Here is a 27,154-nt window from a genome sequence, read left to right on the forward strand (position 1 = left end):
AATGGGAATAGAACGGGTCACCCAGCGCTGGGGCTGGGACTAGAACAGGTCACCCAGCGATGGGGCTGGAGCTAGAACAGGTCACCCAGCGATGGGGCTAGAACAGGTCACCCAGCACTGCGGCTGGAGCTAGAACTGGTCATCCAGCGATGGGGGTGGGGCTAGAACTCAAGAATCCCGTGGTCTGACCACACTTCCCTTCCAAAACATTCAAAATCTCCCCTGCCACTCACTAATTCTCGCTTTGGCACATGCTGTGCACACTGGCTGGGCAGTCTGTGTGGGCACCACTACAAGTAAGGTGGTGGGGGAGCAATAACTCACTCTCTGCTTCTATCAGCTGATCGTTAGTTTGCTTTCGGTGTCATAAGCTCCTGTGTGGTTTCAAATCAGCCAGCTGTTAATGTTCCGCTCCCTGGTGGGGATGTGGACTTGTGTTGCAAGGGGGCAAAGGTCACTTCAGGGTAAAGCGTCATCAAGGAATGACTCCTCTCTGGTTAAAATTGGCTGCATAGAAAGCAGGCACTAGGACCTCCAGGGCACTGCCTCTGCAGCCCAGACCAGAAGAGAAATCAGGAAATAAAGTTGAGGTGAGTTTCTCGGAGTGGATCTTTCGGTGAATGCTGTTGCGCGGGAGGTAAAGCTCCGCTCTGCCATTTGAACTGGGAATTTATTCTCCAGGAATCTTGGGACTCAAGTCTGGGCTTGGCTGCGAGCAAACCTGCAACAACTTGGACGCCAAGGGCTTTGCATGGGTGCTGCAGGGAGGTAAGTACAGAGGTCTGGCTGATGCAATAGCTGTGGCTGGGTAATGTGTTTCCCTTCTCCCCTCCAGGAGGACAGACATGAAGACAAGAGTACATGTAACGTTCCAGGTGCTGCACTCAGTGGGATAAATAGCAAAGTACCAGTGTGGCTGGATAGGTGTAAGTGAGGCTGGGGCGTGTGTCAAAGGCATGTGTGCAACACAGCCAGTTCCTGCAACCTGTCAACCCAGGTGCCAGCTCTTCTGCTGCTGTGCATGCGACTCTGGGTTCCGTTAGCTCTGCAGAAGGGGCTGCTCTTTGCACTCATGCTTAGGGCAGTGCAAACCAGCCGGACTTTTCTGAATGCGGGGCAATTTCCCAATGCACTTGTGACAGTGGGAAGGGAGGGTGGCATCGTGAGGCTTGGCCCAAGAAGTGAAACCTAGAGTATGTTTCGATATCTCCTGGGGCATGCCAGAGACTCTCAATTCCATAGGCTACGGCAATCAAAACCAGTTAAAATGGGATGGAACAGCTATGGGGCGGGAGAAGGATTTCCCCATTACCCCTAGGTCAGATTGGGCGTGACTGCAGGTTGTGAGGAGCATCTGAAGAGGGTTATAATCTGGATGGTTCTCCTTCAAATATTTGTCCATGCGGATTCCACTTCTGGGATGCATAAGTCCCAGCTGAACAAAACATCTCAAAGAACCACACTTACTGTCAGGCCTTTCCCACTGCTCGGGAATGGCAGGGGAACAAAATGACCAATTTTAACCCTCCCAATAAGCTGGGTGCTGACTTCTGTGAATGAGCTTGATTTGCATTTGCATCATCAAAACGGCCCCCGTTTCTCTCAGCCTAGCAGTGGCTGCATCGACCCTTGCTCACAAGATGCATTGGCCGAGTTGGGTGGGGAAACTTGCCCTCCAATTTGTTCTTTGGTACTTTAGATTCCCAGGGCTGATCAGCAGCCAACTTTCTCCAGCGTGGTAGTCACTTGCAAACGTGTGCGCCACAAGGAGCTCTGATATGGCAAAACCAGCCGCTGCTGGGCATCCGTAGTACCTATGTCATGGAGCCTTAGAGCGGGGAATGGAGAAGATCTGTAAGGCCAGCTACTCCACCCCGTGCTGGTGCAGGACTAAGCCCAAAGCCAGAGCTCCTCTCCTTTGCTATCTAGGAGCCAGTGCAGAGCATCATTGTCAGCTCACCGTGTGTAACGCTTCAGCACTTTCTAAATGCTGTAGCAAGAGCTGCTTTTCAGCTTCTCTGCCTGCTGCCTCTGGTTCAGCAGAGCAGCATTCAGCACGCGAGCTCTCCGCTTACCTCCTCCAGGAGAGCATCTGAATGGAAGAGGGGGAAGGGAGAGTGGGATCAATAGCCGGGTCCCATCAGACAGACTGTTTTGGTAGACGGGGTGAGCCTCGTGGGTGGTTTGTGTGCCTCTTTCAGTAGGCTTGGTTCCTGCCACGTCTTCATTCATCACTTGTGACCAGGGGTGAAAGTAACTTAAAGGACTTAGCAGTCCGCAGGGCAGCAGGGGTTCTGAGCAAGGTGGGGGGCCATCTCTGGGCCCCTGGAAGGTCCGGGTCCTCGAATGGAAGGGGTGGGGCTGGGGCCAGACTCCTGCAGCCAGCCCTTCAGGGCTGCCCGGCCTGCGCCCCCTGGTGCTCTGGCAGCGATTGAAAGGGCCTGGGGGAAGCTGCCCCTTTCGCCGCCCTCCCCATCAGCGACCCTGCCGGTATGGTCGGCTGTGTACTGGCGGCCACTTCCTTACTGGTACGCCGTACTGGACCGTACCGGCTTACTTTCTGCTTGTGACTGTGGTAACCAGCTCTTTCCTTGACCCTGGCTCTGGTTTGGTTTGGTTTTAGTGGGGAGGGTGAATGACAAAAACAATTGACTTGCTCGTTCCTGAAGGCCTGTGAATATAAGAACATCAGAAGAACATAAGAACGGCCATATTGGGTCAGATCAATGGTCCATCTAGGCCAGTCTCCTGTCTTCTACCAGTGGCCATTGCCAGGTGCTTCAGAGGAAATGAACAGAACAGGGTCATTAACAGGTGATCCAACTGCAGTCATCCAGTCCCAGCTTCTGGCAGTCAGAGGTTCAGAGACATGGGGTTGCATCCCTGACCATCTTGGCTAATAGCCCTTGATGGACCTGTCCTCCAGGAATTTATCTTGTTTGAACCCAGCTATACTTTTGACCTTCACAGCATCCCCTGACAATGAGTTCCACAGATTGACTGTGCATTGTGTGAAGAAGTACTTCCTTTTGTTTGGTTTAAACTGGCTGCCTATTAATTTAATTGGGTGACCCCTGGTTCTTGTGTTATGCGAAGGGATAAATAACACTTCCTTTTTCACTTTCTCCACACCAGTCATGATTTTATAGACCTCAATCATATCCCCCCGCAGTCATTTCTTTTCCAGGATGACCAGTCCCAGTCTTATTAATCTCTTCTCATACGGAAGCTGTTCCATCCCTCCATTCATTTTTGCCCACATATCTACACCAGCAACACCATCACAGGACCTAACCAGATCAGCTACAACATCACTGGTTCATTCACCTGCACGTCCACCAATGTTATATATGCCATCATGTGCCAGCAATGCCCCTCTGCTATGTACATTGGCCAAACTGGAGAGTCACTACGTAAAAGGATAAATGGACACAAGTCAGATATCAGGAATGGCAATATACAAAAACCTGTAGGAGAACACTTCAACCTCCCTGGCCACACTATAGCAGATGTTAAGGTAGCCATCTTACAGCAAAAAAACTTCAGGACCAGACTCCAAAGAGAAACTGCTGAGCTTCAGTTCATCTGCAAATTTGACACCATCAGATCAGGATTAAACAAAGACTGTGAATGGCTATCCAACTACAGAAGCAGTTTCTCCTCCCTTGGTGTTCACACCTCAACTGCTAGCAGAGCACCTCACCCTCCCTGATTGAACTGACCTCATAATCAAGACTGATTCTTGCCTGCATATTTATACCTGCCTCTGGAAATTTCCATTTCATGTGTCTGACGAAGTGGGCATTCACCCACGAAAGCTTATGCTCCAATACATCTGTTAGTCTTAAAGGTGCCACAGGAGACTCTGTTGCTTTTTACAGATCCAGACTAACACGGCTACCCCTCTGATACTTGACACCATTTATTTTTGTTGCCCTTATCTGTACTTTTCCAATTCTAATATATCTTTTCTTGAGATGGGGCAACCAGAACGGCACACAGTATTCAAGATGTGGATGTAACAATGGATTTATATAGAGGCATTATGATATTTTCTGTCTTATCTATTCCTTTCCTAATGATTCCCAACGTTGTTATCTTTTTGACTGCCGCTGCACATTGAGCAGATGTTTTCATGAGACCTATTTATGATGACTCCAAGATCTCTTTTTTTGAGTGATAACAGCTAATTTAGACCCCATCATGTTTTCCAATGTGCATTACTTTGCATTTATCAACACAGAATTTCATATGTCATTTTATTGGCCATTCACCTGGTTTGGTGAGATCCCTTTGTAACTCTTTGCAGTCAGTTTTGGACTTAACTATCTTGGGTAATTTTGTATCATCTGCAAACTTTGTCCCCTCGTTGTTTACCACTTTTTCCAGGTCATTTATTAATATGTTGAACAGCACTGGGCCCAGTACAGCTCTTGGGGGGACCCAACTATCTATTTTTATAAACCAACCTTTATTCCTTTATTCCTACCCTTTGTTACCAATCTGTGAGAGGACCTTCCCTCTTATCCCGATATAGCTTACTTTGCTTAAGAGCCTTTGGTGAGGGACCTTGTCAAAGGCTTTCTGAAAGTCCAAGTACATGATATTCACTGGATCACCTTGTCCGCATGTTTATTGACCCCCTCAGAGAATTCTAATAGATTGGTAAGGCATGATTTCCCTTTGCAAAAGCCATATTGAGTCTTCCCCAACATGTTGAATTCATCTATGTGTTTGGTAATTCTGTTCTTTACTACAGTTTCAACCAATTTGCCTGGTACTGAAGTTAGGTTTGCCAGCGTGTAATTGCCAGGATTGCCTCTGGAGCCTTTTTTAAAAATTGGCGCCACATTAGCTATCCTCCAGTCATCTAGTACAGAAACTGATTTAAGTGATAGATTGCATACCACAGTTAGTAGTTCTGCAATTTCATACGTGAGTCCCTTCAGATTTCTTGGGTGATACCATCTGGGCCTGGTGACTTATTACTGTTCAATTTGTATCTACCTCAGTTCTTCCACATCCCATCTAGGATCTGAGCATGTCCTAGCACCTGGGGGAGGCCAGAGATATAGGGCCAGATCCTCAAAGGTATTTAGGCACCTAACTGCGATAGAAATAAACTGCAATTAGGTACCTAAGTGCCTGTGAGGATCTGGGCATAAGTGACATGCCCAAGTCACCCAGAGTGTCTTTAGCAGAACCAGCATTGAACCCAGGTCTCCTGGGTTCCACTCTGTGCTTTAATCACACAACCATCCTTCCCTCCCAGGGAGCAGATGGCTTGGGAGGGGGGCATGCTGTGGAGAGGGAAGCCAGGCAGCACGGTGGGGAGTGACTGGGGAGCAGCCCTGAAGTGACATATGTTACAGACTCCAACTTTCTTGTGTCCGGGTGGATGCTCTACCCCCGCTCCGCTCCAAGGCCTTCCCCCAGGGCTCCACCCTTGCCCCACCTCTTCTCCCCCTGCTCCACCCCCACACCTGAGGCCCAACCCTGCCTCTTCCTGCCCCCGCTCTGCCCCTCCCCTGAAGCCCTGCCCTCACTCTGCCTCTTCCCACCCCCGCTCCCCCCCTCCCCCCAGGACCTCTTGCCCACCAAACAGCTGATCGGGGGTGGTTGGTGGGTGCTGAGCACCCATTAGTTTTTTTCTGTGGGTGCTTCAGCCCCGAGCACTGATGGAGTCAGCGCCTATGGCATATGTACTAAGCTCTGCTGTGGGTGCATGTGGCTGTGTTTGGTTCACTCTTTGCCTCCCTGCACTGGATGGATTGGTCTCTGCTGCCCTGCCTTTGATTGGGTCCTGGGATGGTTGGGAACAGCCACTGTCTGTTACCTCATCTGCCTGCTCCTCTTTGCAGCAGTGGTGACGGGTGTTGTTACCAGCTTGGCAGGCCCTGCTGCCTTCTGACTGAGCAGTGTGTAGGGTTACCATATTTCAACAATCAAAAAAGAGGACACGGCGGGGGTGGGGGAGAGCCCTGCCCTAGCCCTGCCCCCACCCTGCCCCCATCCACTCCCTCCCACTTCCCGCCCCCTGACTGCCCCCCTCAGAATCCCCAACCCCCCCCCACTCCTTGTCCCCTGACTGCCCCCTCCTGAGACCCCCCGCCCCTAACTGCCCCTCTAGGACCTTACCCCCTGACTGCCCCGACCCTTATCCACACCCCCGCTCCCAGACAGCCCCCTGGGACTCCCACGCCCATCCAACCACTCCCTGTGCCCTGACTGCCCCGCCCAGAACCCCCAACCCATCTACCCCCCCGCTCCCTGTCCCCTGACTGCTCCGATCCCTCTCCCCACTCCTGCCCCCTGACGGCCCCCCCCCAGAACTCCCAAACACCCCCTCGCTCCCTGTCCCCTGACTGCTCCGACCACTTTCCACACCCCTGCCCCCGACAGGCCCGTCCAGAACCTCCAATCCATCCAACCCCCCCTACTCCCTGTCCTTTAACTGCCCTCTCCAGAACCCCCCTGCCCCTTCTCCAACCCCCTGGCTCCCTTACCGTGCCGCTCCGCAGCACACTCCAGGGGGCATCTGGACACAGCCACAACTGGCTCAGAGGGCCTGGGGGTGGGGAGACTTCAGAAGACATTAATGGGGGGACGACCCCCCAAGGCCTCTAACCATCATCTGTCTGGGGCTTTGTTTTTTTAAATCTTCCCCAAAATCTATCTCCCAGCGCCTAGCACCAGGCTGGGCACGGCTACCGCTGCCAGGCGTCCTTTCCATCGGTCAAGTACCCCGCAGTCACCCTCCCCCTGCCCCCGCTCCGTTCCAGCAAGGGCATGACCAGCGCCCCGCGAGGAAACAGACACCTGGGCTCCAGACAGGAGCTAAACTCTCTGTTTTCCCTGCTGTGGGGCGGTTCTCTCCCTCCTGCAAAAGCAGGTTAGAACAGCCGTGCCCCAGCTCTCCCCAGGGAGCGGCACGCTGGGCAGCAGGGGAGGGGGAGGGGGAGGAGGAGGGAAGAACTGCTGGAGGCCGGCCGCCTGGCCAGTGATTTGAAGCTGCAGGGGAGAGGAGGGGGGAAGGGGAGGAGACGCTCTGGCTGCTAGAGCCCCATGCTCGTGGCTCAATCCAGCCGGCCGCCCTATCACCTGCACCGTGCTCTGCAGGGGGGGAGAATGCCGGACATTTTAAGATATTTACAAATGCCCCCCCCCCCCCCCCCCCGGACGCTATTTTTAACCTAAAAAGCCGGACCTGTCCGGGAGAATCCGGACGAATGGTAACCCTAGCAGTGTGCGGCCTCTAGGCCAGAGAGCCACGTGGGCTCCATTTGGCAAGCACAGTTGTCCATGAAGATATTAGAGACCCTGTCTCAAAGTGAAGCTCTGCTACATACCTAGGAACCTTCCGTTTCCTCTCATTCCCATTAGCCCGCCAGGCCGCAGTTCTCCTTAAGGCAGATGCTGCTGGAGGGAAGGAGGGATGGTTGATGCCACTGAGAATGGCGGGTTACCGAGCTTTTCCCCTCTCCCTCTCACTGCCCCAGCTGTGCACTAGCCAGAGGCTATTAGCAGCCACCGGCTGGCTCAGTGGCTGAGGTGAAACAAGTTTGGGTCTATCTCAGGCCGTTCCCAGGGGCCACATCCCCACATCCTCCCCTGCCCATGGGACTGCTGTTAGCAGCCTCAGCAGAAGGGCCAAGGGAGAACTTTCTGTCTCTGCTCCCTGCCCTTCTGTTCCTGGGGCTCGTCCGGCCTAGGGATTGCTTTATGCTGGAGTGGATGTAAAACGGGACTTGGCTCAGTGTCGACTCGCACTGTCAGAGCTGCAGTGGTTAATTTGTGCCAGGGCTTGCCAGGGCAGAGCCCTGGCACCTCCGGGCCGGGCGGTTCCGAGCCCCGGCACCTCTGAGCCGGGCGGTTCCGAGCCCCGGCACCTCTGAGCTGTCAGTTATGAATATCAAAAAATTGCTTGACACCTGGCACCTAATTGCTTAAGCCCTGGCACCTCTTTCCTTACAAATTAAGCCCTGCCTAGTTGGCACTGTGGCTGCTGGTCAGTTACAGGCCTGCTCTGGACTCGGGGAAATGGTGTATTTTAACATGTTAAAATGCCAGTAAAAACAAGGCAGATGATGGTTTCAGGCTGTGTGAGCTGATCAAGATAAAACCTGGGCTCCCATCTCAGATTTACCTTGACCAGCTACCGTGTTTCAATTACAGCTGCCTAGTCTTCACTAGCACTTTAGCACCCGGGAGCCAACATGGGTTAAAGATTCACTTTCCTCCTGGCCTGAGTGTGACCCATGTGTCTTAGGTTTTGTTAGTTAATGTGTTTGACCCAGTGTGACCCAGGCTCGGGTCGATTGGTGGAGCAGGGAGAAGCTGGCCCTGCTGTTGTTCACGCTGTCCCGGCTCTGGGGAGGAATGGGGATTCCCTCTCCACATCCACCCACCTGGCGCTTTTCACAGGAACTTAAAGGCACTAAAATGACTAAGGAACAGACAGTCGCAACAAAGACACCCACACTGTTTCTAGGTCAAATGTTGCCTCTGAAATGAACAAATCGCCACCTGGTGCTTATTTTTAGCCTTGAAAGATCTGCAGTCATCTCTTCCTGTTGCTTTTCATTTTATAGCAGGCAACAAGGAAGTGTTAGTAGGGTCTGGTGCAATAAAGATTCCGATCCTTGAGATTACAAAGAAAACCCACTCTGTTCTGCCACTTGTGCTGCCCAGAAATGACTTCCCCCCAAAAGAGGAAGAAGAGGGGCTGCTATCACCTCATCTGCAGGAACATTTCTTTAAACAAACTCAAAAAGACCTCCCACGTGCTCAGCTGAAAAGATGCTGCTATTTTTATCCCCTACCCCCCTGCAGCTCAGATGCAGGAGACCCATAGCCTGGCCTCCTGGAAATGAAAAGGGGGGGGGGGGGCTGTCACCTTAAGGTGCCAGTGTATGAATCCAATGGGGGAAACTATGTCCTGCTGCACCTGCTGCACCCTCTTCCAGATGTGCAGTGTTGGTTTGGGTTTGTACACACCCAGGGACGTTTTATAGGTGACCTGCAAAGGGGAGAAGAAATTAGGACTGTGTTCCCCACCCTGCCTTTTTTGCTTCTTTATATAGCAGATCCGAAAGTGTGTGTGTGGTGCGGGAGGGGGATGTATCCTTTAAGGGCTTGCTTTTAGTATAGCAATATCAGAACTGTCTCCCCTGTTTGTGCTGGAGTCTCTTTGGAGAACTCCAAGAGGGAATGGAGCACATTCTCAGACCATCATTAGATTGATAGTGGGGCGCACTGAACCTCAGGCATTCGAGTTCAATCAGCACTAACAGAAACAAAAAGTGTGAACAAAAATCACTTTTCCCCCTCAGTCCATCAGGACATTTTGCTTCTTTGGAGTCTGTCAGTTCTCCAGTCATCCATCAAGTCTTCTAGAAAAAAAAACAGCTTTACGTTTCTAACTTGAAAAGCTTTCGGCCCTTCTTTACAGGGAAGACAGAGATAATCAGGGCACAAACCCAGTGTTCCCAGCACCTATGACTAACTCAAGTCTCACAACATTTAGTGTTATTCTTAAAGACCCAGATCTTGGAGTCATGTGAATATATGGGAATCTCGGCTTTCTTTTTTCAAAAAAAGTAAGTTTCTAGCTCTTACGGCTGTGGAGAAAAGCTTGAAAACATGAAGCGAGTGTGAGTGAAAGGCTCAGAAACCAGAAGGTGAAGGGCAAGAACTTACAACGTGTTATTTTTAAAAATTTCATGATTGTGGATATTTCTCTGCTTTGGTGGGGGGTTGGGCCCATTGCATTCCTGTCCTGCTGCTGCAGATGGACCACTGCCAGGGTGGAGCTGGCAATGCTCTCCAGAGCCATGGGTGTTGGAGTTAACAGCCCATTGAAACGCATGAGGCAGTTCCTCCCTCTCAGAGTGATGGTCTCAGGCTCTCAGCAGCCATCACTGCATCATGGCCTGAGTGTAAATATTTTAAATCTTTTCTTCACTGCTCTCAGGGCTCGAAACTTACTTGTTTAAAGCTGACATTCTGATGTAATCACAGGACTCCAGGAGCTGGAGACATAGGTGCTGGCCTAGTGCCTTAATCCAGTCCCGCTCATGGTAGCATAAATCAGGAATAACTCCATGAACGTCAAGGGAATTACTGTGGGTTTACAAACAGGATATTTCTGTAGCCAGATCCAATGGCTGGAAGATGAAGCTAGACAAATTCAGGTTAGAAATAAGGTGCAAACGTTTAACAGTGAGGCTGATTAACCATTGGAACAACTTGCCAGGGTATGTGGTGGAGTCTTCAAATCCAAACTGGATGTGTTTTTCTAAAAGATACCCTCTAGCTCAACTACAAGCTAGGGGCTGGATACCGGACGCACCAGGGGCCATTCTCTGGTCTGTGTTATCATAATGGTCACTTCTAGATTTCCCAGGCTGACCTAAGATGAAGGAGAAGGAGGGTGTCAGCACCGCCCACGCTGACTTCCCCACTCTGCCCTGGTTCAGAGAAATAGCTGCATTTTCTCTGTAGTGTAGTTCTGTGGCGGGGTGACGCCTCTTGCCCAGTATGATATCCTCTTCTTTGGGCAGCAGGATCTTAGCTCATCTTCCGCTGAGCCTGGATGATCCCATTTAAAAAGAAATGACTTGCCAAAATCGTTGTCTGGGCGGGGTGTGAGTGTTCAGGCAAATGGTGCATCCAACCACCTGTGACATGGGCCCAGCAAGGGCAGTTGGTTACAGCAGCTTGTCACAGTTCTGCCTGACCCGCCCTCAGATGCAGGGCTCCCCACTGGCCCAATCAGCAGGAGTCCGGCTTGCATCCAAGCAAAAATCCCAGGTGTTTTTCTCTCTTGTGAGAGCGGCTCCAGTGTTATCCGGCAGAGCTGGGAGAGGCCATCCACCAAAGCACAAGAACAAGACCAGCAAACCCCAGTTTGAGTCCCCAGCATTCAAGTCCAGCTGCCTGAAGCTTCCAATGTTTAAACTCTGCCTCCACTCAACCTCCCAAGCTGTTTTTCTCTGTTTTTAGGCTGCTCTGATTGGCCTTTAATCAGCCTCATCTGGCCTGCCGGGATTAAATTAGGGCAATTATTGCCTTTCTCTGCTGCTCTCTTGGTCATTACGGTAACTCCAGACCAGGTGATGCTCCAGCCTTCCCTGCTGGCACTGCCAGTTGCCCCAAATGGTGCGTGCGTGCCTGTGCTGCCACCAGATGATGAGCTAGAAATTGGTCCATAGTGTTTAGCTGCATCGAAATGACCGGGAGAGCTTTGGAAAGGGACCGAGGGAAGCTGTTCAATAGAGACTCAACTGCCAAATTAGTACCCGATGTATTCTTTATATTTCCACAGCGTCCAGATGCCCCAGCCAAGATCAATGTGGCATTGTTAGACGTCACGTATTTGCTTATTAAGAGACAGTCCCTGCCCCCCTGAAGTTACAGTCTAAATAGACAATTATCTCCATTGCACAGATGAGAAATCAGGGGGTAAGTGACTTTCCCAAGGTCAAAGAGGGCATCTGTGGCAGAGTCAGGATTTGACCCCAGAGCTCCTGAGTCCTACTTACTACCTTAGTCACAAGGCCAACTTGCCTTTAAAAGCGGGAAAGCTGCTGTGGAGGAAATATGAGACTCAAGAGCACTGGACTCATGGCACTGCTGTACTCTCTAAGGCAGGATTTAACTGTGGCCGACAATGGTGAAAGGCCAGTGGCCGCAGCCCAGTGCACTGCAGCACCCTCTCTCCTGCTAACTGGAGAATGTGACAGTGTTATTTACCCCGCCCATTCCACAAGAACCAGGGGGTCCCCAATGAAATGTACAGGCAGCAGGTTTAAAACAGACCTAGGGAAGTTCTCTTTTACTCAGTGCACGGTCAACCTGTAGAACTCGTCGCCAGGGGATGTTGTGAAGGCCAAAGGTGTAACTTGGTTTAAAAAAGAATTAGAAAGCTCCTGGAGATAAGTCCATCAATGACTATTAGCCAAGCTGGTCAGGGCCGCAATCCCATGCTCTGGGTGTCCATAGTCTCTGACTGCCGGAAGCTGGGACTGGACTATGGGATGGATCACTTGAAGTTGCCTGTTCCGTTCATTCCCCCAGAAGTACCTGGCACTGGCTGCTGTCAGAGCCAGGGTATGTGGTTAGCTGGCCCATTGGTCTGGCCCTCCATTGCCGTTCTTATGACATCCCGGAACTGGGAGTCAGGAGCCATGAGTTCTCTTCCCATCTCTGCTCCTGCCTGGCCACAGGACACTGCCAGTGCAGAGTGAGGTGAGCGCGTCGGGCCCTTCTGTGAGGAGAAGACGGGGCCCAATTGGAGTGGTCAGCAGTCTGAGCACAGCTTCTCCTGAGTTCTGTCCCAGCTCAGCCAGTGACAGCGCCTGCTACATTAGACAAGTCCCCACTGTGCCTCAGTTTTCCCATCTGCAAAATGGGGACAATACTTACTCATCCCCCTAAAGCAGATGGCAGAGTCTACCATAATCCCCTTGCTGCATTCCCAGCAGGGGAGTTTGTATCTGTCTGGTGTCGATCACACAGACTCTTGACAAGCAATCTGTACCGACGGCCCCGATTCCACGGCCATCACCTTGGGAGCTGGGTTGCCAGCTTTGCAGCATTTCGTGGGTTCAGATCTGCTCTCTTTAGACTTCACTTGTTGGCAGCCAGGTAGCCTAAGTGCTCATGCCCCTGGCTCTGGAGCAAGGCAACCAAAGAAGGTGTAATTGCAGCTTCAGGGGTGTGAAGCAGAAAGTTGCTTGTGAAACCACATTTTCCGCTCTGGGACCTTCCACCTCTCAGGGTCCTAGAGCCCGGGCTCCAGGCCGAGCCCAGAGCAGTGAAACAGCCCCTCAGCCCAAACCCCGCAAGCCTGAGTTGTCTGGCAGTGTCCTGTGGATAAATAACACTGTCACACAGCCGCGGGGGTCTAGTTGCTGTGTAAACAGGGCCCTCTGTGACTGCACTGCCGACAGCTCGCAGTGAAGCCCTGAGTGCCTGGCTGTGACCAGTTACGGAAGGAAAAGGTTTCTTGAAAGGAAAAAAACCCTGCTCGTTCTGGGAGGTGGGTTTCTAGGGAAAAGCTCATCGGCATGGTCTGAGCTGGGAAGGGGCCATGTAAGAGATGTGCAAGGGGCTCCACACCCTCCTCCCATGCACAGAACTGACCCGCCCAGAAACGAGAAAAGGGAAAGTGTGTGTGAGCCCAGGTGGGGGCAGGGCCCAGCAGCTCGGGGGCCACTTCTGTTTTTCTTCCTAAGTTCCTAAATGTTCATGCGTCTGGGTTTCAGCCGGCCACCTGCAGTGACCCCCACCCCCGCATACACCCGCATACAGGGCTGGACTGGTGGTGAGGTTTTTTATCTCCTTCCTCTGAAGCCTCAGGGAGGGCCAGGGCTGGGCCGAGTCACCAGACGGGGAGGGCCAGGGCTGGGCCGGGTCACTGGATGGAGAGGGCCAGGGCTGGGCCGGGTCAAGGGACAGGGAGGGACAGGGCTGGGCCGGGTCACTGGATGGGGAGGGGCAGGGCTCTGAGGTGGCACTGGACAGGGAGGGGCAGGGCTGGGCCGGGTCACTGGATGGGGAGGGGCAGGGCTCCAAGGTGGCACTGGATGGGGAGGGGCAGGGCTGGGCCAGGTCATTGGATGGGGAGGGGCAGGGCTCCGAGGGGGTACTGGACAGGGAGGGGCAGGGCTGGGCCGGGTCACTGGATGGGGAGGGGCAGGGCTCCGAGGTGGCACTGAATGGGGAGGGGCAGGGCTGGGCCAGGTCATTGGATGGGGAGGGGCAGGGCTCCGAGGGGGTACTGGACAGGGAGGGGCAGGGCTGGGCCGGGTCACTGGATGGGGAGGGGCAGGGCTCCGAGGTGGCACTGAATGGGGAGGGGCAGGGCTGGGCTGGGTCACTGGATGGGGAGGGGCAGGGCTGGGCCGGGTCACTGGATGGGGAGGGGCAGGGCTCCGAGGTGGCACTGGATGGGGAGGGGCAGGGCTCTGAGGTGGCACTGGATGGGGAGGGACAGGGCTCCGAGGTGGCACTGGATGTTCTCTCTAGCTAGGTGCTTGGCTGGCTGGCCCTTACTCCCAAGCCCAGGGACTAACCCATCGCCCAGTGTGGGTCAGGGAGGAATTTTGCCCCAGGTCAGGCTGGCGGTGACCTTGGGAGGGGAGGGGGGACGGTTCACCTGCCTCTGCAGCGTGGGGGTGCGGGTCACTTGTCAGGGTTCTCTGGGTCTCTCTCACTCATTTCCCTGCCATTGCGGGGGCCTCGGGCACTGGGGCCCCTCGGCCTCTCCTGTGTGGTGTCTGTGGCACAGACCAGTCTAGTTTCCTGTGGGCTGTAATACCTTGGTCTCGTTTCAGTTGTTGTCAGTGCGGGGGCTGGGTGGGGGTGGGGGCCTGTGATCTCCAGGAAGTCAGGCTGGATGGCCTGGGGGTCCCTTCTGCCTTTAAACTCTATGACCTAGTGGTTAGAGCAGGGCAGGGGAGTCCTGGCTCGTCACGTCTAGTCCGGGCTCTAGGAAAGCATGTGACCTTGTGGGGACAGCAGAGGGACCAGGGGGACCAGGTCCTAGTCTTGGTTCTGCCACTGACTTGCTGGGTGGCCTTGGGCAAGACAGCTCGGGGGGGAGGGGCGGGGGCTGCTCCCAGCTGGCCTCAGGGAGAAGCCGCTCAGTGCCTTCAGTGGGATCAGAGATGGGCCAGAGCCGAGTGCCTGAGAATCCTGCTGCAAAGCTGGGATGCTGCCGTCTTGGGGAGGCCCAGGAGGAGCTGGGGGTAATGAAGGGATGATTGGGATGTGTTTGGAGGCTGTCAGCGGGAAGGAGCTGTAGAGGGACCACGTCTTGGTCTGAAAGGACTTTGTGTGATGGTGGCTGGACAGTTTACCAGGCTTGTGTTAGGCCATGTGATCATTTGTCACAAAGATCAGCATCTTGCTACAACCTTACCCAGGCCACCTGGTATTGGGTCAGACGCTGGCTCACGGTTGTCACCATAAACACCTTCAGCTCAGACCTGCCAGGTGTGAACACACCTCTTCACACTGACACTCATGGACAGTTGTGGTGCTGAGAGGGGAAAATGCCTTGCTAATAATAACAGTGACATGTAATCGCCCATGTCCACACCTCGAAGGATCCCAAAGCTCTTCACACCTGCACGACACAGTGGGAATCAGTTCACCCCAGACTAAAGGCAGCTGCTTCTGGGGTGGAGCGCAGCAGCTGTTCTAATGTTTGCTTGACAGTTTCTCTTTGAACAAGAAAACCCCAACAGAGTGGAGACAGGGTTGGCCCCTGCGGTCCTTCCTTCTCTGCAGCCCAGAGACCAATGGCCGTTTCTGTCTCCTCCCAGGTGATTGCTGCTGGATTCCCCAGAGCAGCTGTGGATGCGCTGATGAGCCAGGCAGCATGTCAACAGTAAGTGGTGCAGGCTGCTCCAGCCCTCGCAGGGTCCCTGGAGCGTGGCTGACTTTCTCTTTCCTGGAGGGCTGGATTTTCAAACCCGGGTGCCTGTAGTGTGCATGAGCCCATGCAAATGGGCAGCCTGGGGAACACAGCCACACAGGGGGGCAGATTGTGCAGGCACCACTGATCACTGAATGTGACACCCCAAGGTGAAATCCCGCTAACTCCCTCCCCCCATGCACTCGCAGGTCTCCCCTCCTCTCCTTCACCCACTCACCGCCCTTGGGCTGGGCTGTACCCTGGGACCATCTCCAAATGCATGGGGGGCCTAGCCCCTCCACTCCTCCTTCATGGAACCCCCCGGTGTCAGGGTCTGATCTATTCCCTTGAGCTCCAAGGCATAAACCAGCCACTATCTGCCTGGGGCCAGCAAGGAAGAACCTTCCACCATGGGCCAAGATAATTGTCCCGTTGTCCCTTAATGGGGCTACGCGGCCCTTCTCCTGCAGCAACTGGCACTGGGGGAGCTGATCCCATCTGGCATGACACTGCTTGTCTTCCTAGCTAACCTACAGTGCCTGCATGCCCCTCTGCCATTGCCTAGTTGGCACCTGTTTGCCCGGCAATACCTGGCATTGTGTCATACCTGCTTGGCCCATTGATCAGCTGTGCAGCTCGGGTGGGGAGTGCCCCAAAGTCACAGCGCGGAGGTGCCTGTCTCGCCCTTGCAGTCCTGCAGGGGGTTCAGCCAGCCCCTAGAGCGTGCCCCTTACACTCACCTGGAGGGGCGACAGTCTCGTGTCTAGCTGCCAGGGGAAGAGGGGGGAGCCCTGGCTTGTTGCCAGCTGCCCTGATGCCACCCCCTGTTGCCACAGAAACGCTGGTTGCCGGGAACGCAGTGCATCACCAAGCACGACCACACCAAGCCCAAAGCCCACGAGCTCGCCTTCCGCAAGGGTGACATCGTCACCATCGTCAAGATCTGCGAGGTGAGCCAGGCGGCGCGGAGGCATATGGGGAACGCTGGGCGCAGGGCACGGGACACGAGCCCAGAGGGCTAGGCCGGCTGGCTCCAGCCTGGCGCACGGGCACTGGGGGAGGAGCGGCTCCTGAGGGCAAACCGCTGTGAAGGGACCCGCAGAAAGGGCAGCGGCTGCTTGCCCACGTTCTCCTGGCAATGGGGCAAAAGCCCTCTGCCTCCCTCTAGGGGGCTCTGTGGGGCAGGGACCCCCTTTCCTTAGCCGTGTGTGTGCAGAGCCTGGCCCCCAGCCGCATGGGCCCCGAAGACCTGCTGTAACACACGCCATGGAGCATGGGTATAGAGCCGGCAGGGTCAGACTCTGATTTAGCCTAGGATGGCAGGATCCCACCTGGCACCACCCCACCGTCCGTCCCCCCCGACCTCGCCCCTCCACACCGTTCCCTTCCCACCTTGCCCCCCCCCCCCCCCCGTCAGAGCAGCAATGAGAACCCGCCAGTGGAGGGAGTCGGGGGTCGAGGAGAGCTGGGGGTGGGCTAGTGGAGTTGTCTCCAGATGCCCCTTCCCCCGGGGAGTAAGACCCCTCCCCCCAAAGTGCCAATGGCATCGAGATCCCACCACGTTCCCCTTCAGCAGAAAGGCTGGTACCAAGCGAAACACCACGACACCGGCGAGGAGGGGCTGCTCTCGGCCAGCTCGGTGCGGGAGCGCGAAGCCATCCGCGTCGACCCCAAGCTCAGCCTGATGCCGTGAGTACGGCCGAGCCCGCTGGCAGCGCCAGCACTGTGGCATGGGGTGCGCTCGCGTTATGAAGGAGACCGATTTCCTTCCCACTTTTGGCTGAGGTCAGCTGGCACCCACAGCCACCCAGAGCACCTGGGAGTTAACGCCATGCCCGGGCCATGGGTCTTGCCATGGCTCAGGTCACGTCTAGTAATGGGGGAGACCGGGTCATTTTACAGCTCTACTGGCTGATGTAGGGGTAGCTTGAATCTCAGGCTTCAGGCCGCGTGCTGGTCACTGCAGGGGTCAGGAAGGGGATATTCCCCGCTCCATAGTCAGCTGCATGGGGTTGGCCAGGTGCATTGTGGGTGCTTTTTGCCCTTCCCCCAAAGCATCAAGGATTGGCCCTAGCCACAGGCTGGATGTCTGGCTACGTGGGCCTCCCCTGGAGTGCCCCCCCCCACCAGACTGGAGCGAGCAGGGGTCAGCCCTGCTTTGGCTGGGAGAGGGGCCAGCTGGGCAGTGACCTTCTCCTGGGGCTGTTGGTCTCTAGCGTGGCACTCAGAGGGGGTGGGTAGGTGGGCGGTTGGCTGGATGTAGTGCAGGAGCAGCTCACCTCCCACCCCTTCCCCGTACTTCCCAGGATGGGAGGGAGCTCAGGAGGGGCGAGGGGGTCTCCACCGTACTGCTCATGTGCAGAGCTGGGGTCGGTTCCCTAGCGCGTGTAGCGTGTTTCCTCTCAGGCGCCCTCTCCTCCCTGTCCCCCAGCTGGTTCCACGGGAAGATCTCCGGTGTGGAGGCCGTGCAGGCGCTCCAGCCCCCTGAGGACGGGCTCTTCCTGGTGCGGGAGTCCATCCGGCACCCCGGGGACTACGTGCTGTGCGTCAGCTTCGGCAAGGAGGTCATCCACTACCGCGTCATCTACCAGGAGAACCAGCTGAGCATCGACGCCTCCATCTCCTTCTACAACCTCATTGACATGATCGAGGTCAGCGGGACGCCTACCCAGGGTCCCAGCCCCCCGTGGCAACTGGCGCAGCCACAGCTCCCTGGAGTCAATAGGGAGCTCCACTGGGCAAAGAAACTAACCAGAGCAAAAGCATCAGGCCCACCTGCACCCGGGCTCAGCTCCGGGGCTGCATAAGAACCTAGACAAGCAGATGCTCCATCCCGGGGAGGGAGCGGTGGGCGGTGGGCGAGCTGTTCCTGCACTGCATCCAGCCAACCGCCCACCTCCCCACCCCCTCTGAGACCAACAGCCCCGGGAGAAGGTCACTGCCCAGCTGGCCCCTCCCTATCTTCTCAGTGCTCTGTTCCCAGGCTGCGCGGCAGCTGTCAGCCAAAACCGCCCGATCTAAATATAGATGCTGCTGAAACCCGGCGGAAGGAAGTGGAATCTGCTATTTCTTAACAGTCATCCTCAGGCCTTCTGCATCAGTTCCCAGCCCAGGGCTGCTGACACCCACATTTGGGGAATAAGCCCTGCCCTGCGAAGCAGCGATGTATTTTTATCCCTACCTAACAGGCAGAGAAACAGGGAAGTGGCCTACTCCTGGTTGCACAGTGAATCAGCCACAGAGCTGGGAATAGCCCTCAGGAGTCCCATGTGCCAATCCTGAGCCGTTTTGCCTATACCCAGCCCCACCGAGTGGCAGGGGGCAGATCTCCATTGACAGATGGGCACATTCAGTGACTTGCCCAAGAGCACTAGTGGCTGAGCCAGGAATCAAACCCAGGTCTCCTGCAGCCTTGGCCAAGGCCCTGTTGGCCAGGCCAGGCCAGTCTTGTCTTCCTGCTCTGGGTTAGAGAGCTTGGTAGGGACTTGGCCTGGGCGGGTGGCAGCGCATTCCCAGTGGAGGTGGGGCTAGGAGAGGAGCTGTCCTGGCTGTACAGCGCCCCCCTACTGGTCACTTTGTGATGAGCTCATCCCAGCTCCCTTTCACCGTCACTGGGGTCTGCTGTGCGTGCGCACGCACAAACACAGAGTCTCAACAACGCCCCCTGCAGGGAATGGCAGGGAGCAGCCCAGACTCCGGCACAGTAAGCCGCTCCAGCTCCATTGCAGAGTGGGGAGGGTGGTATGGGACCCGCTGGGCTGCCAGTCCTGCTCTCTCTGGCGGGTCTCAGTGGCAGAGGCACCCTGGGCCGGAGCAGCCCGGTAGGGCTGACATAACGCTGTGCTGTAGGGTGCAGCAGGTTTACTGGGCAGCAGCTGTGAGCCTGAGTAACTCCGTCTGTCTGTCTGTCTGCAGCACTATATGAAGGACCAGGGGGCCATCTGCACCAAGCTGGTAAAACCCAAACCAAAGCCCGGGATGAAGTCTGCTGAGGAGGAGCTGGCCAAGGGTATGAGGGATCTGTCTGCAGACTGCAGGGTGGGGAGTGAAGGGGGTCGGGGACACTAGGGCAAGTGGCTGGGACTTTGGGGGGGAGGTAAAATCCCCAGGGTCCAACATTCTCGAGTGACAGAGCCGGGAGCTCCGGCCAAGGAAGCCCATTGCCGGGGCTGAGCTGGGTGGAGCTTATGGGGTGTGAAACTCGCACTCAACTCACGGAGGGGCCTCGATCGGGGTTAGGCCTGACGTGGGGGGAAGACCCAGCTCTGCTCCTTGTAACTAGCCACTGTCCTCTCGCCTGCAGCCGGCTGGTTACTGAAACTGCAGCACCTCACACTGGGAGACAAGATTGGGGAAGGAGAATTCGGAGGTGAGTGCTCAGGTCGGTCCAGGCAGGGGGTGGATCCTGAGGTGGCATGAGGCCCTGCCCACCCAGTGCACGGATTGAGCTCTGGGGAGCAGGCTGGGTGGGCAGCCTTGGCAGCTGAGTCCCTCTGTACAGCCGGGCAGCGCTGGGCACACCCCCTTGCTCCCATCAGCATGCCCAGTGGGAGCCATGGGGGGCTAAGCAGAGAGGGCCTCGCGGCTGGGATGGACTGGGGGGATAGTTATCATGCGGACGTGCATACCAGGCCCCTAGGAGCCACCCCATGATGGACCCCCGAGGTGGGACTCGCCCTTGGAGTCGCCCCCCCTTCCCTTCACCTCCTCCAGATGTGGATGGGCTACTCAGAGCTGTGCCCTCCCTGTCCCAGACCCTGCTTCCATTTCCCCCTCGCCGGGGTGGGGCCGCCAGCTTGGCACCTGACCACCCTCTCTCCCCACCCCCGCAGCCGTCCTGCAGGGAGATTACATGGGGCAGAAAGTGGCTGTGAAGAACATCAAGTGCGACGTCACCGCCCAGGCCTTTCTCGCTGAGACTGCTGCCATGACGTAAGTGAGCCAGAAGGCTGGGCGGGCGCTCCCTGCGCTGCCCCCCGGTGCTCTGCCGGATTCCCCCGTGGGCAGGGAGCAGGGGCACGGGCAGCCTGCAGGGGATGACCGAGCATGCAGGGATCCTGCTGGGGGCTGTGCGTGGGAGATGGAGAGCAGGCCGACATGCAGACTTGTGCTGGTAGAGCTGTGTTGCTTGGGGGGCTAAGCCTCTGTACTAGGAGAGCTTATCTAACGGGGGGCGGGGGGGAAGGGGGCTGGAATAAGCTACGCTGACGAAAGTGCGGTTTGGCCAGCGTGTAGGCGCGCTTTGCTGGTCTAGCACCATGGCTCTCAACCTTTCCAGACTACTGCAGCCCTTTCCGGAGCCTGAGGCCCGAGCCCCGGCTCCCAGGGCTGAAGCATGTGGCTTAGTTTTGTGGGGCCCCCTGTGATGTGGGGCCCCAGGCAACTGCCCTGTTGGCCACACCCTTACACTGGCCCTGCACTTTCAACCCCCCTAAAGCTGTCCCACGACCCCCTGGGGGTCCTGATGCCCAGGTTGAGAAACACTGATCTAGATGAGTCGACACCCCCCTCAAGGGAGTAGCTAGACCAGCAAACATGCCTTGTGAAGAGCTGGCGTTCCTCTGTGAGACTGGGAGCTGTGTGTGTTTGTGAGCGAGATTGTGTGTTTTCATAATGAACCTCAGTAATAATTACTAATAATTTACAGTGACTGTGATTTCAATATGATTCTGACTCCTTTTTACATTATATTGTGATGGCCTCCTTCTGGCCAGAGCCCCCCCCGTGAGGGCACTGGACAAACACGTAGTGAGGGACAGCCCCTGCCCGAAGAGAAAACTTGCTAGACAGATTCAGACTAGCAGTAAGCCAGTGGGGTTAGCGAAGCATTGGAATAACTTGCCAAGGATGCGGCAGACTCTCCATCTCCTGCAGTCTTTAAATCAGGGCTGGATGTGTCTTTCTAGCTCAGCCACAAGGTATGGGCTGGATGCAGGACTGACTGGGCGAGGCTCTCGGGCCTGTGTGCTAATCAGAACGGTCCCTTCTGCCCGTAAGATCTGTGACTGTAGGACAGGGTTCCCAGGTGTCCGGTTTTCGACTAGAACGTCTGGTCGAAAAGGGACCCTGATGGCTCCGGTCAGCACCACCAACTGGGCTGTGAAATGTCCGGTCAGCAGCACAGTGGGGGCCCAGGGCTAAGGCAGGCTTCCTACCTGCCCTGGCTCCACACTGCTCTCGGAAGCAGCCGCCAGGTCCCTGCGGCCCCTAGGTGCTGGGGTAGCCAGGGAGGCTCCACTGCCCCCACCCCGAGTACCGGCTCCACAGCTCTCATTGGCTGGGAAGGCAGAGCGCATTGCACAGTGCCGCCTGACCGCCCATGTGCCTAAAGGCCGCAGGAACCTGGCGGCTGCTTCCTTGGAGCCGTGGTAAGTGCCTCTGGGACCCCGCACCCCCCCCCCGCACCCCAACTCCCTGGCCCAGCATGGAGCCACTTCCTGCACCCCAAACCCCTCATTCCCAGTCCCACTCCCGGCCAGAGCCCTCACCCCCACACACCGCAACCCCCTGGCCCAGCCCAGAGCCCCCTCTTGCACCCCAAACCCCTCATCCCCGGCCCCACCCCAGAGCCCGCAACCCCCTCCCGCAACCCAACCCTCTGCCCCAGCCGGGTGAAAGTGAGTGAGGGTGGGGAAGAGCGAGTGACGGAGGGAGGGGGAATGGAGTGAGTGGGGGGCGGGCCCCCAGAGTAGGGGCGGGGCATGGGCAGGGCCTCAGAGAAGGGGCGGGGCAGGGTATACGGTTTCGTGGGATTAGAAAGTTGGCAATCCTACTGTGGGAAGAGCTCCGAGTATAAGAGACAAGCCCTAGCCGGGGGACGAGAGCAGCAGGGAGCTGCGGGGGGCACTGCCAACAGGTCTCCATGTGGGGGTGTGGGAGTGGGGGGGGGGTAATAGAACGAAGAGGGTCTTTCCCTACAGATTAGCTATGTGCACTCTGCCGAGCTGGTGGGAGCAGCAGTCACACGTCGGCCCCTGCGGAGCAGAGGCCTGTAGAAGCCACAGCGAGTGGGTTGGAGGAGGGGGAAGTGGTGGCTTTGCAGGTTTTGACTGGCAGCTTTTCCTGTGAGAGGGAAGGACCAGGGTGCTTGCTGGGGAGCCAGGCGATGGTGCCCTGTGCCCCCCTCCCATTGCTGGCAGAGCAGACAGGCGAGCTTGCGGGTGGGGTAAATTGTGGAGGGCTCTGATGGCTAGGACAAGGGGTTCAGCTACCCCCAGTGCAGGCAGCTTAGCCCAGGTGGGGGCCCCCACAAGCATTAGCAGCCCCCAAACTCTCCATGGGTGGCCTCCCCTGTACGGTGCACAGCTTGGCAGAAGGTCCAGGCCCTGTAAAAACCCAGAGCTGGCCCGGTGTGGAGTGACTGCGTCCAGCGGTTAGTCCGAGGAATGCCACGTCGCCTTTCGTACGCAGGGCAGGGTGAACTGGGCTTATTCCTAAATAGGAAGAGACATCTGGGAGGTTTGCTGGGCCCGGTGTCCTCTGACTCAACCGCTGTGTGTGGGTTCCCTTTAACGACACCCCTTGAGTCTGAAGGGTTCTCACCCCTCCGAGAACAAGGGCTGCAGTCGCACGCCAGGGAGCCCGCTGCAGAGTCCCCCTGCAGTGCAGAATTCGGCTGTAGCAGCTCAGCGTTTGTTGTGTGTGTGTAACGCTGACAGACCTTCGTTGGTGGTGGGCAGGATTGAACCGGGGATCTTAGGGCATGAGCTGCTACCGCGTGAGCTAAGAGTCAACTGGCTGGTAGCTAAGGCTGTAGGGGAGACTCGTTTTCTCTCTCTCTAAGTGGTCTCGGTGCCACTAGATGGGACAGAACCCCACACAGGAAGTGTGTGGGTTACATGTGTTCCCTGTGTCCTCTCCCTCGCAGGCCAGAGGCTGTGTGTGTGTGTGTGTGGGGGGGGTTTCCCTGTGTCTCTCTCCCTCACAGGACAGGAGCTGGGTGTGTCTTTGTGTATTCCCCATGCCCCCCTCCCTTGCAGGCCAGGGGCTGGGTTTATGTGTGTGATTGTGATTGCATGTGTGTGTGTGTGTGTATTCCCTGTGCCCCCTCCCTCGCAGCCCCATTCCCTGTGTCCCTCTCCCTCACAGGACAGGGGCTGGGTGTGTGTTTGTGTATTCCCCTTGCCCCCCCCCTTGCAGGCCAGGGGCTGTGCGTGTGTGTGGGGGGGTTCCCTTGTGTCCCCCTCCCTCACAACCAGGGGCTCTCTCAGTGTGCGTACCACATGTAGTTAGAGCCCTCCCCCCGACCCGGCACTGGACGGGCGTTTCCTTGACGCGGCCATTCCCTCCTCCAGGAAGGTCCGTCACAAAAACCTGGTGCGGCTGCTGGGCGTGATCCTGCACAACGGCCTCTATATCGTCATGGAGTACATGAGCAAGGTGAGACTGTCGCGGGCCCAGCCTGCCCTGCTGCATCAGAGCAAACCAGGGTCCCCGACCGGCCCTTTGCCCCAGAGACGCCTCTCCAGCACCCCTCTCCCCCGGGCACACAGGGGCTGGGGCCTGGCCTGGAGAGCGGTTCACGACTAGGCCGCAGGGTCAGATCCGGCCTGGTTCCGCAGGGACTGGAAACCCTTCCTCTCTGGGAAGATGGTGGGTCCCAGGGCAGTTCGCGGGGAATAGGCCCCGTTGCAATCCCAACCCCCGCAGAGAGGCCAGGGACTGACTGGGCCGTGGAGACCGTTCCCCCAGCTCATCCTGCAGGTGGGGCAGTAAGGAGGCTCTTCAGGGAGGAGGCATGGCTGGGGGGCGGCGCTAGCGGGCCAGAGGGCTCCTGTCACTGGGGCTGGCCGCGCAGAACCTTTCGCTAATGCAAGAGGCGACAGGTTCTGAGAAGTGTTTCTCTCTCCTCCGGCAGGGGAACCTGGTCAACTTCCTGCGGACACGCGGCAGATCCGTCCTCCAGCCCAAGCAACTCATCCAGTTCGCCCTGTGAGTCCTGCACCTTTCCCCCAGTGGCCCGGATGCTCCAAGCAGGGGATAATTCTGTCCTTGCAGTCAGGACAAGCCTTGTCTAAGGCCACCCTCATCACAGGTGGCCCCTTTCCTTGCCTTCTGTCCCCTAGAGAATCTAAAGCGCTTCACATTTCCCTAGGGAGGCAGGCCCCAGCCATTGCCCCACTTCCCAAAGGGAAAGTGATTTGCCCAGGGCCACACAGTGAGTCAGTGGTGGAGCTGGGCCCTGCACAGGTCGGAGGCTGGGGTTAGGTTATGCTCTTATTCAGGTTGCAAAGGGATGGCACGCCCCAGGCAGGCTGCAGCAAAGAGTCGTCCTCTTTAGTGAGGGGCTAAGTGCATGTCTGTGGCTCGGAGGTGGCGGTTAGGTGTGGAGATGGGCACTGAATAGAGCTGATCCCTTCTCCCCCCATGCACCCGGTGCCCTTGGTTTTGGCTGCCCACGCCGTGCAGGGACATCTCCCAGGGGATGGACTACCTGGAGTCCAAGAAGCTGGTGCACAGGGACCTTGCTGCCCGCAACATCCTGATCTCAGAGGAGAACGTGGCCAAAGTGAGTGACTTCGGCTTGGCCAAGGTGGACCCGAAAGGCGTAGACGACACCAAGCTGCCGGTCAAGTGGACGGCTCCGGAGGCCCTGAAAAATAATGTGAGTGATGGGGAGGGGACTGGCAGGGCCACTCGGCGCAGCCCTGCCTTCGCAGGGCTCCCGCCCTTCAGATCATCTTGGCAAGCCCAAGTGAGATTTGTCACAGGCCATGACACCCGCGTCTGACCCTGGTAGAGCAATGCGCTTGGGTGGTGCCCATGCAGCCGCGCATCTCCCTGTGCCTGAGCATCCCCCACGCTGCCTCGCCGGCTTCGTCTCAGTGCATTCTGGGAGAATCCGTGCAGCTGTCTTGTCGTGCCTCAGCAGGGGGCGAAGTGCCCAGGGACACGTGTGCAGAGTGGCACCAGCGTGGCAATGCATCCTGGTATTGCTAGTGCACAGAGAACAGGGAGCAAGGCGGAGCCGGCAAACCGGTTCCATGGAGACACCCAAGAGCCAGCCTGGGCCTCTGGCAAAGCGACACCCGCTGGGCTGCCGTGGGGACGAGCCCTGCACCAGCCCTGTGTGGAGCCAGCTGTGTCACATCTGGTTACAGACCCAGATCTAGTTACACTAGAGCCACGGCCAAGGAGATTCTCTGCAAAGGGCCCATCCCCCAGTGTGTGGCCCTGCCACTCTCCCGGGAGCACCCAGAAATGGGGCGAGGCCGTTCACCAGGCGGGATACAGGCTCCTGCCCCCCATCCCTGGCCTGGGTCACCAGCCCTGCGTGGCTTTGTGGCTGCCTGCTGCGGCGTCACCTTCCTCACATTCCCTGCAGAAATTCTCAACCAAGTCGGACGTCTGGAGCTACGGGATCCTCCTGTGGGAACTGTTCTCCTACGGCCGGGCGCCCTACTCCAAGATGGTGAGTGCTCCCCCTGGGCCGGGGCCAGCTGGCTCCTGCCACCCCTGGGCTAAGGCCTGGATGGCACAAGGATCCAGTTAAATGAGATTTCTCAGGTCTTGCTAATGCCAAGTGCCTGGGCGTGGGGGAAGCATGAGCACACCAGCGCCGTGGAGAGCAGCTGTTCCGTGGGGCACGGAGCTGCCGTGGGGAGCAGCCGTGCAGCAGGAGTGGCTGTGTCACAGGGGGAGATGGGGGCGCGAGGTGGGTGAGAGCACGCAGACAGAGGTGGGCAGGATTTAGCACTGCCCGGGTGGTGGTGGGTGGATCGTGGCATTACTCTGCAGAAAGGGAGCCGGGGATCTCACAGCAGGTCTCTCCCCTCCCTCCCCTCCCCAAGACTCTGAAGGAAGTGACGGAGATGGTGGAGAAGGGGTACCGGATGGAGGCCCCTGAGGAATGCCCGCCCTCCCTCTACACCCTGATGAAGAGCTGCTGGGAGATAGATCCGGGGAAGCGGCCTTCCTTCAAGAAGCTCACTGAGAAGCTGCAGAAGGAGCTGAAGCACATAGGGGACAGTTAGCCCTGGTGGCTCTGCTCCCAGGGCCGCAACAGCCACAACAGCCGACTCCCTGCTCCTGCACGAGGCTGAGAGACTGGTCCCAAAGGGCCCGTATTTACCCTGGCAGCCCTAGCATGTCCCTGCCACGAGCACAGCTCTCCGAGAGCGCATACAGGCTGGGAACAGACTGGCATCGTGTGCCCCGTGGGTACATGCACGCCGGGGGGGTGCTCAGTTCTGAACCAGACCTGCCAGGTTTCTGATTCATTCAGGATGAGTCTGGTCAGACGGCCCCCTGGATCACAATCTGGTGGCCATATGCCCCCCTGTCCACTCGCCACAAACCACAGCTCAGAGACGGCCGGGAGGAGTGTGTCCCGTTGCGCCAAGCCAGCAGCGCCCTCCTGTGGCGGGTGCTCGAGCATGTGAGCCCTTGACACTCCTGCAATCAGCGCAAGTGGCCCATTGCCAGGCTGGGAAACGTTCAGCGTAGCCAGGACGTCTCCTGGGCCCAGAGACTGCGCTGGGGCTGGGGCTGGGGCGGGAGATGGGTGGGTGGAGAGGAACTGCTGCTCCCCGGCTCTTGGAACCTGGACTCAGTTCTCCGGAGGCTCCTACTGATGTTTATTTCCAAGTGTTTCCCTCATGTTTTAATGATTGAAAATGTGGCAGCAGCACAAAACGACCAGAGTCCCACTGTCCTCTGCCTGGCCTGTGCGTTAGTCATCGGGACCAGCTGAGATTCGGCAAAATTCACCAACATGGCTTCAGCCAAACT

General features: G+C 56.9%; 1 protein-coding gene across 2 annotated transcripts; it reads left to right on the top strand.

Moving 5' to 3' along the window:
• Nucleotides 1-553: 553 nt before the first annotated feature.
• On the top strand, nucleotides 554-27,154 carry MATK (megakaryocyte-associated tyrosine kinase). 2 transcript variants are annotated; one of them, XM_054013621.1, is made up of 13 exons: nucleotides 554-768; nucleotides 15,333-15,397; nucleotides 16,261-16,374; nucleotides 16,998-17,113; nucleotides 17,856-18,075; nucleotides 19,340-19,433; nucleotides 19,728-19,793; nucleotides 20,257-20,356; nucleotides 23,719-23,803; nucleotides 24,282-24,355; nucleotides 24,833-25,028; nucleotides 25,749-25,835; nucleotides 26,215-27,154. In XM_054013621.1, the coding sequence occupies exons 2-13, from the start codon at nucleotides 15,389-15,391 to the stop codon at nucleotides 26,395-26,397; spliced, it is 1,344 nt and encodes a 447-aa protein (XP_053869596.1). In that variant the 5' UTR covers nucleotides 554-768; nucleotides 15,333-15,388; the 3' UTR covers nucleotides 26,398-27,154. The 2 variants fall into 2 exon arrangements, with proteins under 2 accessions (XP_053869596.1, XP_053869597.1); XM_054013622.1 differs by having other exon boundaries at nucleotides 17,001-17,113.

The sequence above is a fragment of the Malaclemys terrapin genome, chromosome 24, assembly GCF_027887155.1.
Source record: "Malaclemys terrapin pileata isolate rMalTer1 chromosome 24, rMalTer1.hap1, whole genome shotgun sequence".
Lineage (NCBI taxonomy): Eukaryota > Metazoa > Chordata > Testudines > Emydidae > Malaclemys > Malaclemys terrapin.

Bases quoted from the DNA above. Each gene is read 5' to 3' on its own strand.
- MATK (XM_054013621.1), top strand. The intron at 16,375-16,997 runs GTGAGCCAGGCG...GTTCCCCTTCAG, and splicing joins CCATCGTCAAGATCTGCGAG to CAGAAAGGCTGGTACCAAGC. The intron at 25,029-25,748 runs GTGAGTGATGGG...CATTCCCTGCAG, and splicing joins CGGAGGCCCTGAAAAATAAT to AAATTCTCAACCAAGTCGGA.